We start from the raw sequence: 15529 nt of genomic DNA, 5'->3' as shown, positions 1-15529 counted from the left end.
TGTATTAGTAAATTATTCTCTGCCAAGATTAAACATTCACCAGGGACTGCTACATAAATTACCCATACATCCAATCATGGGACACTTAAATGGAGGGTTTCAAGGAACTTTTCGGGTCACAGGAAAATGCTCACTATACAACAGTGAACTAAGAATACACACACACACCACTGTGCCAATAATAGCTGAATCAGAAAAGACTCTCTTCCTCTATGTTTTTATGGGTTTTTCAGATAGGTATAAAGTGTTCTGTTTTGTTTTTTAAGTTACGAAAACAATGGGGGGAGAAGGAAAAACTCAGTATTTCCCCTGATAAGTGTAAAATACACGTCTAACTGTATATAGTAATGAAAACACATTTGAGGTAACCCTACTCCTTGCTGTTAATTCATACTAATACGTATGTGCTGCCCAAGTGAAACCTTCAGAGCTTTCATTATATTTTAAAGAAAAAAGCTGTCATTCTCCAGACTATTGTACTGTAAGCAGCACACAATGCTTATTATATTGTCTCAATATCCTTCATCCAAACATGACTATTACAAAACCACGTATTAATTCAAGAACCTACAAACCAGTTTCACAAAACTTGCCTTGTTGCTAAAATGTTTTCATTTTATACAGCTACTCGCTCCTACCTGAATGTCAGTCAATAAATCTATTTGAATATGAAGACCGGGCAAACTCTCAACCGTTTGAGAATGCTCTCCAGGATAACGAGTTCTACAAAACATAAAAGCGTCACTCCCCAATACCACCTGCATATCATATTATTTTTAAAACCAAGACCCAGTGGGTTTAAATGCGGACTCCCTGTTACCGCTTCCACTTGTAAAAGTTACAGAACAGATATGCCTCAAGCCGACACCTTGAGGGAGTCCAGGATACCTCGGCGCTTGAAGGTCTGGGACAGCTTTGTGCGTAGTTCGTCTTGACTCAACACGTCATATTTGGGGGGCACGGTGAGCTGGAAGAGAAGATGCCAACGGTTACCAGGCAGGCAGAGGGCACGGGAATTTCTGAAGACGGAACAGTGGCTGACCTGCGGGAAAGCGGGAAAGCACGAAAGCCCAGCGGGGACGGCGCTTGCACGACAACAAGCAAGAAGGTTCGCCTCCTCACCCGCGCACCGGGTTGGTGCTTTAACGGAAACAAACAAGATGCTACATCTCCTCACGTGTGCTCCCGGTACTTTTTCCTCACCTGTCCTCAGAGCCCAACCGCGGGCCGGGAATCAAGAGGAACGGGTATACCTCAAGGCTCTCCCGCCCACTCGAACTAGGAAATGGCGGATAAACACATTTCCTCCCCTCGGCTTGCCACGGGTGAGCGGGTTGTGTACCGGGCGCGACTCTCACCAGCGGCTGGAGAGTAGAGATACAGAGCGAGGCTGTGAAACCCGCGGCCCTGGAAGTGGAGGCACCTCGCGGCGGGTGGGGGCCTCACAGCCGATCCCGCCCTCTCCCCAAGACCCAGCCAGCCCAGCACGGGAATACGGGAATCCGGGAATCCGGGAATCCGGGAACCCAGAGCTTTACAGCCAAGTCAATGCCAACAACCGCCGGAAGCTCCGCCCACTTCTCGCGAGAGCTTGGCCTCTGAGTTCCGCGAGGACCCCTGGGCTAGAGCTGGGATTGGAGGAGAAGCCATGTGCTCTGCACCACATCCGGGGCCTGCGGGATCTGGGTGTTAACCCTGTGTCTTCCTCCTGTTGGGCCTAGGGCGCTGGACCCAACCTGGCTATCCCCTGGCCAGCTGGCCCCATCACAGCCCAGGCATTGCACCCAGCGAGCTCCGCCAGCTCGGGCTTTGCTTATTTTGCCTTTCATTAAGTCACGCAGTAACCGGGGCACTGTTGCCTTTTGGGACCCGAAAACCCTTTGTAGGGGGCTCCGTCTTGTGCACCGCCGGGTGATTTAGCAGCATCCCTGGCCTCTCTGCCCACTAAATGCAGCGCCTCTTACCAGTTCTGACCTTACTGAATGTCTCAGACATTGCCTGATGTTCTTGGAGAGGCAAAAGTCACTGGTTGAAAATCAGTGAGCTAAACTTTAAGTATCTACCTTTTTATCGTTTTTTGGTTTTTGGTTTTCTTTGTACCTCTCCCAAGGAGTAAGGACATATTTTCCATTGATTTTAGAGACTGGAAGGAAGGGGGGGTGGCGGGGGGGGGGGAGTCAGAAAAACACCAATGTGAAAGAGGCATCTATAGGTTGCCTCCTGCAGCACCCCCATTCCACTCCACTGTGGGCTTGGACTTGCAACCCAGGTATGTGCCCTTGGCCAGGAATCCAATAGGTGACTCTGCTGCTCAGGTTGATGCTCTAACCACCGAGCAACACAGGCCATGGCAAGTACCCACTCTTGTGCATACCAAGGAAGATAAAGGTAAGCTGGCTTACCAAGATGCTGTGGGTGAAAGGGGCCACATGGTAACCTGACAAGCTCAGGGAAGGCCTGTATGATGGTCTTGCAAACTCAAAGACCTGAAGTAACCACAAAGGACGATCGGAAATTAAACTTTAACCAAAAGCAGTAATAGTGGGTAGTTACATTCTAGGACAGTATCTTCACTGAGCCTATCTGTCTTTTTGCATCTATAATAACACTAGAGGCCTGGTGCATGAATTTGTGCACATTGAAAGGAAATTAATTAGAAGAAATATTTTAATATCCCTGTTCACCCTTTCTCAATAATAGAAGTGTCAACCAAATTCATGATCGACAATGACAGATTGAAATGCATGTGATTGCTGCCAATGAGAGCTTTATATGTATCACCCATGTGCGAGTCAACTTACCCTTTTATAGATATAAAACAAACTTGTTAATTAGAGCTGCTTTCTGATTTAGCTAAACTTTTTCCAGCCCAGTGAAGCACTCCAACTTCTTTTTCAGGTAATTGTCAGCAACACAGCAGTAAATATCAACACGAAGAAGCACATTATTATTGTAGATCACGCAGGGAGAACAAAGGGTAAAATATTTAATTTGCAGCAGTGTTTGACTATATTTTGTGCAGTGAAAAAACCTGAAGTCATTTTTAAGGTCCACCATTTCTTTTCTTTATTTCTTTTTGAGCGGGGGAAGGGGGGGTGGAGGGGGGGGTGGGGGCCCACCATTTCTCAATTCTTTTCAGTTGGGTCGAGTTTCTAAACTTTCTAAATCTTCATTTTCTGTTTAATGAAAAGAAAATAGGATTCTACCAAGTCTCCGATCTACCTACTCCACGACTTGTGTGAGGATCAAATGAGATGAGGCACAGGAAAATACTTCACAGACATTTGGTTAACTGTGAATGTTTCTACCTGGCTATAAAGCAACTTGTGTTCCTGGGCTGAAGAAACTTCTAGGAGGCTAGTCGCTAGGGAGAGGAAGCTGGGCATTGCGACATAACGTATTACCCTGACGGCAGGACACTTAGCATATTAGTCTTTTATATAGATAGACTAGTAGCCCGGTGCACAAAAATTTGTGCACTCGGGGGTGAGGGTGAGGGGTGGAGTCAGACCCCTCAGCCCGACCTGCGCCTTCTGTCACGTTCCTGGACCCCAGCCACTCCTGGCCTAGGCACAGGCCTACAGGCTTGGGGCGGCCTGGCTCCCGAGGCCCCATTGTATCAAGAGAACAAAGTCGGCATTAGTTACTGCTCTCACTGAACCCAGTACACTGCATCTGTGCGTACAACTGCCTTGTTCATGTGCCTGCTTCGCCCTACTGAATTACTAACATCTTGAGGACATTGCTCTGTCTTATCCTGCTTCAACTTCAGTGCCTGGCCTGGTGCCAGGGACCTGAGAGGGTTTGCTGAGTGAGTGAGTGAGTGAGTGAGTGAGTGAGTGAATAATGGGTGAGTGAATGAGTGAATGAATGAGCGAGTAAGTGAATGAGCAAGCAGCTACGAGGCGGGAACTTCTGCCGCATTGCCATGACAATGCGGCAGAAGTTCCCGCCCCGCTCCCAGCTGCCTGCTGCAAACCCAGGGAAGTTCCCGCCCTGCTCCCAGCGGCCGCACACCCCTCTCCCAGCTGCATAGTTCATGCAGGGCAAAGGCGGCCCAGGTTCTCCACCTTTGCCCTGCCACCCGGCTCTTGCCTGCTGCCTGGGTTTCCGATCACTGTCAGCGTCAGGCAGCTTCCTCTGTCCTTCCCCTTTCGCCTCCCATCATTGTGCCTATGTATGCAAATTAACCGCCATCTTTGTTGGCAGTTAATTGGCATCTCGCCCTGATTAGCCAATGGGAAGCATAGCGGAGGTACGGTTCATTACCCTTTTGTCTTTTATTAGCTAGGATACTCTTGAAATATCTGGGTAACTAGTAACTTCCCTTTTTCTGGGCCCCTTGTGGCACAACCTAATGTGCTTGGGCTCCCGGACAGTTACCACTAATTCCTTCATTGTTCTCATGTTAATTGTTGACTGTTGGCTATCCTACACCCTTCTAAGTATGTGTCTATCATTTAATTTTTTATCCAGTCCCACAGGTTCTCTCCCTCACCCCCAAGCCCCCTTTGGTTTCTCCCGCCTCTCTAATGTATCACCAATGAATTTCTTGTAACCTACCTATGTCTCCTCCTTTGGTTGTAATGTATAAAAATAGAAGAAAACCCGCCACTCTCCAGAGCACTTTCCCAATCCGTTGAGGTACTGCTTCCAGGCACTTGTCGACAGTTTGCTCAAATAAACACAAAATTCTTTACAGGTTTGAATGTTTCTTATGTTAACACGGTAATAAAACCATAGCCAGAGAATGGTATAAGAACTAAGATGCACTGAAGCCTTGTGGGTGTTGTTCAGTGGTTAGAGAATTGCAGCATACCCAAGGGTCCTGGGTTCAATTCCCAGTCAGAGGTACCTACTTTGGGTGCAGTTTGCTCCTCTACTCCCCTAATCCCCAGATTGGGATAATGTGGGAGGCAACCAGTTGATGTCTCTCTCTCTGCCCTCACTCCCTCCTTTCTACTCTCAGAATCTTTCTCAGCACCAGGTCCTGGGAGTCACTACCAGTTGATTAGAACTGGCTCAGGAAAGGAAACCCATTTGCCATTCCTAGTCCACTCCCTTTTCCATTATGCAGCATATCTTCTTTACAGATGAGATGAAAAACAAAATAAAACAGTTTAAACATCCCCAGTTCCTTCACTAGCTTTTGTGCAGAATATTCCCTAGGCTAGATCCCACCCTTCTCCCAACACACAGTTCAGTTATTGATTCTTTTAAAATGTGATTCCCAGAACTGAGTATGGTCCCCAGGATGATATTATTTGTGAAGAGGACATTGTCTTCTCTTAATGCAACTTAGAATTGCATTAGCTTTTTGGGACCACTGTTTCAGACTGCTGCCTCTTGTTGAGCTTGCAATAAACGAAAATGTGTTTTTGTAGATGCACTGGTCTTAAACTAGGTTATCCTGTTGTGCAGGTTTTTTTTTTTTTTTTTAAAGCCCTAGTACGAGACTTTATTTTGCATCCTATTAAATTCTACTTTGTTAATTCCCCACCTAATTCTGCTAGTAGGGGAGATATTTTTGAATCTTGTCTTTTGCCATATAATAAATTTGTGGTCTTTAGCATGTTATCTTTGTTTTTTTCTGTTTGTTTATATTTTTACTAGTGGCCCGGTGCATGAAATTCATGCACGGGGGACAGTGTGTTCCTCAGCCTGGCCTGCACCCTCTCCAATTTGGGACCCCTCGAAGGATGTCCTACTGCCAGTTTACAGCAGTCACACATCCCTCTCGCAATCTGGGACTGCTGGCTCCTAACCGCTCACCTGCCTGCCTGCCTGCCTCATTGCCTCTAACCACTCTGCATGCCGGCCTGCTCGACCCCAGCTGACCTCCCCCCGCCCCCCACTGCTGGCCTGCTTGCACCCACATGCCCCCCCCCCCACGAGCCTGATCACCACAAACTTCCGCCCCTGCTGGCCTGCTTGTCCCTCCCTTCCCTCCCCACTGGCCTGCTCATCCCCAACTGTCCCCCTGCTGGCCTGCTCACTCCAAACTGGCCCCCACCCCCGCTATCCTGATCACCTCCAACTGCCCCCCACTGATGGCCTTCTTGCCCCCAACTGGCCCCTCTGCTGATCTGCTTACCCCCAAACAGCACCGCCCCCCACCAGCCTGATCACCCACAACTGCCCTCCCCTCTTGGCCTCTAACCGCCTCTACCTTGGCCCCACCACCATGGCTTTGTCCAGAAGAACATCTGGAAGGTCTCCTGGAAGGTCTCCCAGTCTAATTAGCATATTGCTCTTTTCTTAGTATAGATATATTTGTCTGTAAATATGATTATGATTGCAGATATGAGTAGGACCAGGTAAGGTTTTATAGAATGGGCCTTTTATTACAGATAGTTTGCCAGGTATGCATTTTTTCTAAAGAAGTAAAAATTACTTTAGAAAATGTTTCAGGAAGACTTTGAGAAATTTACAGTATCTGCTTTTCTTCCAAGAAAGTTGTCACTTTTATGCCAGAGTGAGAATTATTTGTATGCTTTGTATGTCAGCATTGGGCCACTGTGACTGGGGGGCACTTAGCTTGACTTGAGAGTAATTGTCTTGCTCACTGGCTGGGAGGGAGGGTGTGTGGCAGAGGAGATAAATACTGGGTTCTGGATTACTCATAGATTGCTGATTTTCTGGATTGATTGTGCAAGCCCCTCCTTTTATTCATGTCCACCTTCTGTTGACAGACATCTACCCTGGGAGAGAAATTAGATGAAACTCTCTTTCTTGTCATTGTAAAAAGCATTTGATTTCCTAAGGTGTGATAAGGCCACCCAGCCATCCTCAGTCAAGGTACACATTTTCATGGAGGATGTTCCCACCCTTGAATAAAGTAAAACAATTATTTTTTCTTTTAATTTAAACTTTCTTCTATAACTGTTTTCTTGCTACTTAAAAGCTAGTTGTTGTTGTTTTTTAAACTGCTTTCAAAGCTTTTCAAGCTGTATATGTCCTTGGAATGAATTTATAAATAAGAATTGAGCCCGGCCAGTGTGACTCAGTGGGTTAACATCAACCTATGAACCAGGAAGTCACAGTTTGATTCCAGGTCAGGCCACATGTCTAGGTTTTGGCCTGATCCCTAGTATGGGGTGTGTAGGAGGCAGCCGACCAGCGATTCTCTCTCATCATTGATGTTTTTATCTCCCTCCCTCTCCCTTCCTCTCTGAATCAGTAAGAATATACTTTAAAGAGAAAGAGAGAGAGAGAGAGAGAGGAGATAGATAGAGAGAGAGAGAGAGAGAGAGAGAGAGAGAGGAGTATATATGTTTATAAATAAAAAAAAAACATGTATTTGATGCTCTTAGAAAGTCTTATTTTCTTTCATTAAAACTGTGCAGTATAGGGAACTCCATAGATTCTCTTAATTTGAAGAAAGTTAGAGGGAAAGGTACTAATTCAGAGTTCCATGGGAAAATGTGTCACTTATATCCTGGGGAAGGCATCACTGGATGTGGAGGATGGGCCGTATTTCCAAGTGAGGTCCTAAGTCCTGCTTGCAACTCCCAGCCAGGTTAGAATGTGCCTTCTTTAATCAGGACAAAACAATCACAGTGAGCAGAACATGACTAATGTTTTTTATAATTAACTAGAGGTCTGGTGCACGAAATTTGGGCACTCAGGGGTGAGGGGTCCCTCAGCCTGGCCTGCACCCGCTCACAGTCCGGGAGCCCTTGGGGAGTGGACCTAAACCATCAGTCAGACATCCTTAGCACTGCCATGGAGTCAGGAGAGGCTCCCGCCACTGCCACTGCACTTGCCAGCCATGAGCCCGGCTTCTGGCCAAGCAGTGCTCCCTCTGTGGGAGTGCACTGACCCCCAGAGAGCAGCTCCTGCATTGAGCATTTGCTCCCTGGGGTCAGTGCATGTCATAGCAACTTGTTGTTCCACCTTTTCGTTGATTTGCATATTAACCTTTTATTATATAGGGTAGCTAGTCTTGAATGTTCTATTTCTGCCCCTAACAAAGTCACCCTAGCTACTCGAGACAGATGCTATCTTCCCCACAGGAGCCAGTCAGGGCTCCCCTACCTTTAGGCAACAGGCCCTGTCCCTTGTAATGAGGATTGCTTTATGTAAGGACCTTAACAACTTCAGCCGGTTCTCAAAAAGGTGGTGATAATTGTTCAAACACAGACTTCAGCTCTCAGGCCTGAGACCACCCCTTTCCTCCATGCCCTCAAAGGTCCTCAACTGAGTTAGTCAATCCCACCCTGCCTTTCATGCCAGCATTACCTCTGCCCTAATCTCAGGGTCATCTTATACTGTCTAAATTACAGTCCCCTCCTTGCAGCTGCATTCTGCAAACATTGAGCACTTATTATATCCTGGTCTCAGTGTTAGGGAATCAGGCTGGAAAAAAACACAACGCTGTTCTTTTCCATACTCTTTCTCCATATTGCTGTAAGTAGCTCCACCTTGATGCAGCATTGTGCTCAGACCAACCTTTCTGACAAAGTTTTACAATCCATGTGCCATAGTAAATGAACTCCCTCTATCCTCACTTTCTTTTACCTTTTTGCTGACACTTCTTTAAATATTTTTTCCTCATGCCTGCAAGGTTTTTTTAAGCTTTGACATGTGTGTTAGTTATCTACTGCTGCCGTAAAAAATTATCACAAATTTAGTGTCCTGAAACAATGCAAATGTGTTACAGTTATTAGCACAGAAGTCTGGTGTGGGGCTCACCAGGCTGCAATCCAGGTATCAGGAGGCTGCATTCTCTTCTGGAGGCTCTTGGGGAGACTTTCTTTCCAGCTTCTGGAGACCACCCATATTCTGTGACTGGTGACCGCTTCCTTCATCATTAAAAGCCAGGAATATTGCATCTTGTGACTCTACTGAAGTCACATCTCCCCGATTTCCTCTCATACCTCCCTCCGCAACTTTGAAAGCCCCTTATACTTGAACTAGAGGCCCAGTGCACAAAAATTTGTGCACTGGGGGGGTGGCTGGTCCCTCAGCCTGGCTTGTGCCCTCTCACAGTCTGGGACCCCTTGGGAGATAATGACCTGCAGGCTTAGGCCTGCTCCCGGGTGGCAGAGGGCAGGCCCAATCCCTAGGTGCAGCCCCTGGTCGGGCTCAGAGCAAGGCTGATTGGGGAGTTGGGGCACCGCACCCTGTCATGCACAGAGCAGGGTGGATTGCGAGGTTGCCATACCACCCTCAGTCGTGCTCAGGGTAGGGCCGATTGGGGGGTTGGGGCACCGCCCCCTGTCACACTCAAGGCAGCGTCGATGGGGAGGTTGCGGAGTCACCCCATGTCTCGCACAGAGCAGGGCCCATCAGGGGTTTGGAAAGCTCCCCCCTGTCATGCACAGAACAGGGCCAATGAGGGGTTTGAGGAGCTCCCCACTGTCACTCACAGAGTAGGGCCAATAGGGGAGTTGGGACACCGCCCCCTGTCACACACAGAGCAGGGCGGATTAGGGGGTTGGGGCACCACATCCTGTCACACTCATGGCAGAGTCAATGGGGAAGTTATGGCTCTACCCCATCACACACAGAGAAGGGGGGTTGGAGTGCTGCACCCCACACAGAGGGGCTCCATATGGGGCTCCATACCCTGTCACACACAGAGCAGGGCCAATCAGGGGGTTGGGGCGCCGCACCATGTCACACACAGAGCCGCAGGGCGATCAGGGGGTTGGGGAGCTCCCCCCTATCAGGCACAGAGCAGGGTTGAACAGGGGGTTGGGGCGCCTTCCACTGTCATGAACAGAGCAGGGCAGATAGGGAGGTTGTGGCCATGCCCCCTGTCACACAAAGAGCTGCTGGGTGATCAGGGGGTTTGGGCGCTCTGCCCTGTCACGCTGATCCCAGTGCTGGGAGGCATATTACCCTTTTGCTATATAGGATAGAGGCCTGGTGCATGGGTGGGGGCCGGCTGGTTTGCCCTGAAGGCTGTCCTGGATCAGGGTGGGGATCCCCACTGGGGTGCCTGGCCAGCCTGGGTGAAGGGATGATGGCTGTTTGCAGCTGGTCACACACCCTTCAGGGTGAGGGTCCCCACTGGGGTTCCTGGCCAGTCTGGGTGAGGGGCTGAGGGTTGTGTTCAGGCTGGCGGGTGACTGAAGCTCCCAACCGCTCCTTTTTGTTTTATACTGGGCCAGCTTTTGCTCTGATGTAGCATACTATTCCACTATGAAGATATACCAGAGCTTTTTAACCCACTCATCTGCTGACCAGCACTTAGGCTGTTTCCAAACCTTAGCTATTGTAAATTGTGCTGCAGTGAACATAGAGGAGCATGCATCCTTTCAGATTGGTAATTCTAGGTTCCTGGGATATATTCCCAGAAGTGTGATCAGTGCGTCAAATGGGAGTTCCGTTTTTAGTTTTTTGAGGAAACTCCATACTCTTCTCCATAGTGGCTGCACCAGTCTGCATTCACACCAGCAGTGAAGGAGGGTTCCATTTTCTCCCCATCCTCACCAGCACTTGCCCTTTGTTGATGATAGCCATTCTGACAGCTGTTAGGTGGTATCTCATTGTCCTTTTGATTTGTATCTTTCAGATGATTAGTGACTCTCAGCATGTTTTCATGTGTCCCTTGGCCTTCCTTTTGTCCTCTCTGGAAAAGTATCTATTTAGGTCCATTGCCCATTTTTGTGATTGGGTTGTTTATCTTCCTTTTGTTAAGTAGTATGTGTTCCCTATAAATGTTGTAGATGAAACCCTTATCAGAGAGAACATTGGCAAATATGTTCTCCCATGCAATGGGCTTTGTTGTTGCCTTGTTGATGGTTTCTTTTGCTATGAAGAAGCTTTTTATTTTGATGTCTTCCCATTTGTTCATTTTAACTTTATTTTCCATTGCCCCAGGAGCTGTGTCTGTGAAGATATTGCTTCCGCATATATCTGAGACTCTGCTGCCTATGGATTCCTCTACTATTTTTATGGTTTCCAGCTTTATGTTCAAGTTATTTATCCATTTTGAGCTTATTTTTATGCATGGTGTCAGCTGGTGGCCTAGTTTCATTTTTGCATTTGTCTGACCAAATTTCCCAGCACCAATTATTGAAGAGACTGTCTTATCCCCATTGTATGTTTTTGCTTCCTTTGTCAAATATTAATTGAGCTTGGTTGTTTGAATTGGTTTCTGGGTTCTCTATTCAATTCCATTGGCCTATGTGTCTATTCTTGTGCCAGTGTCAGGCAGTTTTGAACACAGTAGCTTTGTAATACAGCTTGATATCTGGTATTGAGATCCCTCCTACTTTGTTATTCTTACTCAAGATTGCTGCCACTATTCGTGATCTTTTTTTTTTATTCCAGATGGATTTTTGGAGAGTTGCTTCTAGGTCTGTGAAATATGCTGTTGGTATTTTAATGCGGAGTGCATTGAATGTATAGATTGCTTTGGGTAGTATAGCCATTTTAATGATGTTGTTTCTACCAATCCATGAACAAGGTATGTTCTTCCATCTATTTATGTCTTCCTCTACCTCTTTTTTCAACATCTTCTAGTTTTCTCAGTGGAGGTCTTTTACCTCCTTAGCTAAGTTTATTCCTAGTTATCTTAATTTTTTTGGTGGGATGATGAATGGGATTCTTTTTTTAATCTCCTTTTTTGTAAGTTCACTATTGGTGTATAAAAATGCCATATATTTCTTAGCGTTAACTTTGTAGTCTGCTACATTGCCGAATTCATTTATTAAGTTTACTAAATTTTTGAAGGAGTGTTTGTGGTTTTCTATGTACAGTATCATGTCATCTTCAAATAATGACAATTTACTTCTTCTTTTCCAATTTGGGAACCATTTCTTTCCTTTTCTTGTGTGATCACTGTGACTAGGACTTCCAGTACTGTGTTGAACAGGAGTGGTGAAAGTGGGTGTCCCTCTCTTTTTCCTGTTCTAGAGGGAAATGGTTTTAGTTTTTGCCCATTGAGTATGATGTTGGCTGTAGGTTTGTCATATAAGGCTTTTATTATGTGGAAGGATGATTCTTCTATTCCTACTTTGCTGAGTGTTTTTATCAGAAAAGGCTGTTGCACTTGGTCAAATGCTTTTTCTGCACCAGATGATATGATTGTGTGGTTTTTCTCTCTCAATTTGTTTATGTGATGTTTCATGTGCATTGATTTGTGGATATTGTACCATCCTTGAATCCCTGGAATAAATCCACTTGGTGATGGTGTATGATCTTTCTAATGTAATGTTGTATCCGGGTTGTAGAATTTAGGTGAGGATTGCAGCATCAATGTTCATCTGGAATATTGGCCTGTAAGTCACTTTCTTTGTGGTGTCTTTTTCTGGTTTTGGGATTATGGTAATGCTGGCTTCATGAAAAGAGCTCGGAAGTATGCCGTCCTCTTGAATTATTTGAAATAGTGTGAAAAAGATTGGTTTTAGTTCTTCTTTGAATGTTTGGAAAAACTCCCTTGTGAAGCCATCTGGTCCAGGGATTTTGTTTTTCGGAAGCTTTTTGATTACTGTTTCAATTTTATCAGTAGTTATCGGCCTGTTCAGGTTTTTTGCTTCTTTCTGATTGAGTATTGGAAGCTTGTATTTGTCTAGAAATGTGTCCATTTTGTCCAGGTTTTCCATTTGTAGGAGTAGAGTTCTTATAGTTTTTACAATCCTTTGTATATCTGCCGGGTTATTTGTTACTTCAACTCTTCCATTTCTGATTTTGTTTATTTGGGTCCCCTTTCTTAGTTTCTTGGTGAGCCTTCCTAGAGGTTCATCAATTTTTTTTTTCTTTTTTTCAAAGAACCAGCTCTTGCTTTCATGATCTTTTGTATTATTTTTTTGGTCTCTATGGCTTTTATTTCTGCTCTGATCTTTATTATCTCTTTCTTTTTTGGTAATATGGGCTTTTATTGTTGCACTCTTTCTAATTATTTAAGTTGAAGATTACTTAATTTATTACCATTTTTTTTCCTGTTTTCTAAGGTAGGCCTGTAGAGTTGTGACCTTCCCTCGCAGGACTGCTTTCATTGTGTCCCATAGATTTTAGGATTGTGTGTTTTCATTGTCATTTGTTTCCAGGATGCTTTTCATTTCTTCTCTGATCTCTTTGGTAACCCAACTATAGTTTAATAGCATGCTATTTAGCCTCCAAGTGTTTGATTTTTTTCATTGTTTTTATTGCACTTGATTTCTAGTTTTATGCCATTGTGACCTGAGAAGATGCTTATTACGTTTTCTATCCTCCTGAATTTGAAGAGACTTTGCCTGTGTCCTAATATGTGGCCTATCTTTGAAAATGTCCCGTGTGCACTGGAGAAGAATGTATATTTGGTAGCTTTGGGATGAAATGTTCTGGAGATGTCAAGTCCATCTGAACTGGAGAGTCATTTAGGATTGCTGTTTGTTTGGAGGTTTTTTGTTTAGAGGATTTATCCAGTGGTGTCAGTGAGGTATTGAAGTACCCTACATTGATACTATTGCTATCTTTCTATCCCTTGATACCTTCCAGAAGTTGTTTTTTGTATTTGGGCACTCCTGTACTGGGTGCATATATGTTTACCAGAGTTATATCCTCTTGTTGATTTGCTCCTTTTAGTATTGTGTAGTGGCCTTCCTTATCCCTTGCTATGACCTTCATTAGAGTTCTATTTTGTTCAGATATAAGCATTGCCACCCCAGCTTTTTTCTCATTTCCATTTGTTGAAAATTTATTTTTCCCTCTTTCACTATCTGTGTGAATCCTTTGCTCTGAGGTGAGTCGCTTGCATACTGCAAAATATGGGTTTTGTTTCCTTATCCATTCAGCTGCCTCATGTCTTGATTGGAGCACTGAATCCATTTACCTTTAATGTTATTATTGTAAGTACTTGTTTGTCATATTTATTCTTAATGTGTGTGCTTCTCCTTGCCTTTCTGTTTCTTCTTTTTACTTCCATCCCTCTAGCATTTCTTGCATTGCTGACTTGGTGGTAATAAACACTCATAGCCCTTTTTTGTCTGTAAATTTCCTTATTAGTTCTTCAGTTTTGAATTATATCCTTGCTGGGTGTGGATTCAGCCCCTTGTTTTACATCACTTTGTATATTTCATTCCATTCCCTTCAGGCCTGGTGTGTTTCTGTTGAGAAATCTGTTGATATTCTAATGGGAGATGCCTTGTAGGTAACTTTCTGTCTCTGTCTGTCAACCTTTATGATTCTTACTTTTGCATTGATGTTTAATTATGATGTGGCTTGGTGTTGGTCTTTTTGGGTTCATCTTATTTGTGACTCTGTGTGGTTCTTGGACTTGCATAGTTATTTTCTGGCCTGTATCAGGGAAGTTTTCTGTCGTTATTTCTTCCAACATGTTTTCCCCTCCCCCATCTGACTGGAAGAACTGGCTGGGTCTATAGACCAAGACTGAACACAGACCTGCTGAGAACCTGGATTGCGGTGAGTGATTGTCACCTAAATGTACACTCCTGCTGTTTGCCCATGACCCTGACCATGTCCACCGCTGTCACACATAGAGTGGCATGTTCCCATTCTCCGGTGACTTCTCTAGGCACACTCCCATCAGGCTGGCCCAGGTGATGGACATGGGAGCCTTACATCAGGAACCAGTGCCTTGTTCTTGTGTCACCGTCCCATGACCCACTCAGAGATACGAGTGCAGGCGACTGATTCAGGCCTCAGATACTGAACATGGAGAAGGAAGTCAATTGATGGCCCCTGCCAAGGTCTCTTGCCTGGAGAGAGAAGTAATGAGACTTGGAAAGTGGAATGCTTCTGTAATTTCTTAAATTCTGCCAAACATTACTTTTACTCATCATCTTGACTCAGAATCCAGCTTCAGGTTCACAATGGCCAGCTATCAGACAAGTGTAAATGAGCAACATGGTTGTGACCAAAAAAAGGATGGAGAGGTCCCAGGGCAAGCCATGAGGCCAAAGAGCTTCACACTAAAGGAACTCTCCCAGAGACGGGTGCCCACGTAGGCAGCAGGAAGGATGGGACCTTGGAAGCTTATCCAAAACTAGTAAGCAATGTGACAGTTCACCAGGGCATGGAAAAGACTCTCACTCTGTGTGGAAAGTTGTATGAGCAGAAGACCCTCAAGCCATGTTTAAACTACTCTTGAAATAGTTTGCAAAGGCGCATGTCAGTGTTTAATTCTCAAATATTTAAAATCACAGGGTGCTAACTAGTGATTTTACTACTTTATTTATTTACATGTATGGTATGTTTATAACAGTTTTTTAATGTTGTGCCATAACTCTGTAATAGCCATTGAAAAATAACAACTTTTCCTATGGTTATTTGGATTGCTGGGCAGGGTATTAGCTGGAGGTACTATTCTATGTGGGTTGCTCTACAGTGCAAAGCAAGACTAGTCTGTGATTTACTCATTTTGCATTTCATTTGTTTTGTTTGTTTGTTGGTCTCCTCAATCTAGTGAGGGTTCATGGCTCAGAGATACCCTGAGGAAGATCATGAACGTCTCATGAGGTGTCCGAGCTGATCACCCAGAATAGCAGTGGATATACCCTTAGGCACTCAGTAAATTTTTTGGAGTAAATCAAGGATTGAAGAGCGAGGAGAGGTGTCTGGCTTTGGCAGGTGAGGA

General features: G+C 45.1%; 1 protein-coding gene across 1 annotated transcript in view; it reads right to left on the bottom strand.

The window, feature by feature from the left end:
* Positions 1–14411, bottom strand: part of LOC308512302 (centriole and centriolar satellite protein OFD1-like) — a gene marked incomplete at both ends in the record, with an annotated part of 73084 nt that extends 58673 nt beyond the window's left edge. Inside the window, 1 exon segment of the mRNA XM_081082087.1 lies at positions 14381–14411. Within this exon segment, the coding sequence (XP_080938213.1) occupies positions 14381–14411 (31 nt within the window).
* Positions 14412–15529: the final 1118 nt, after the last annotated feature.

Source organism: Myotis nattereri (genome assembly GCF_964212035.1).
Source record: "Myotis nattereri genome assembly, chromosome: Y".
NCBI lineage: Eukaryota > Metazoa > Chordata > Mammalia > Chiroptera > Vespertilionidae > Myotis > Myotis nattereri.
Note: the sequence above shows the minus strand (reverse complement) of the source record. Positions and strands in the feature narration are given on the sequence as shown.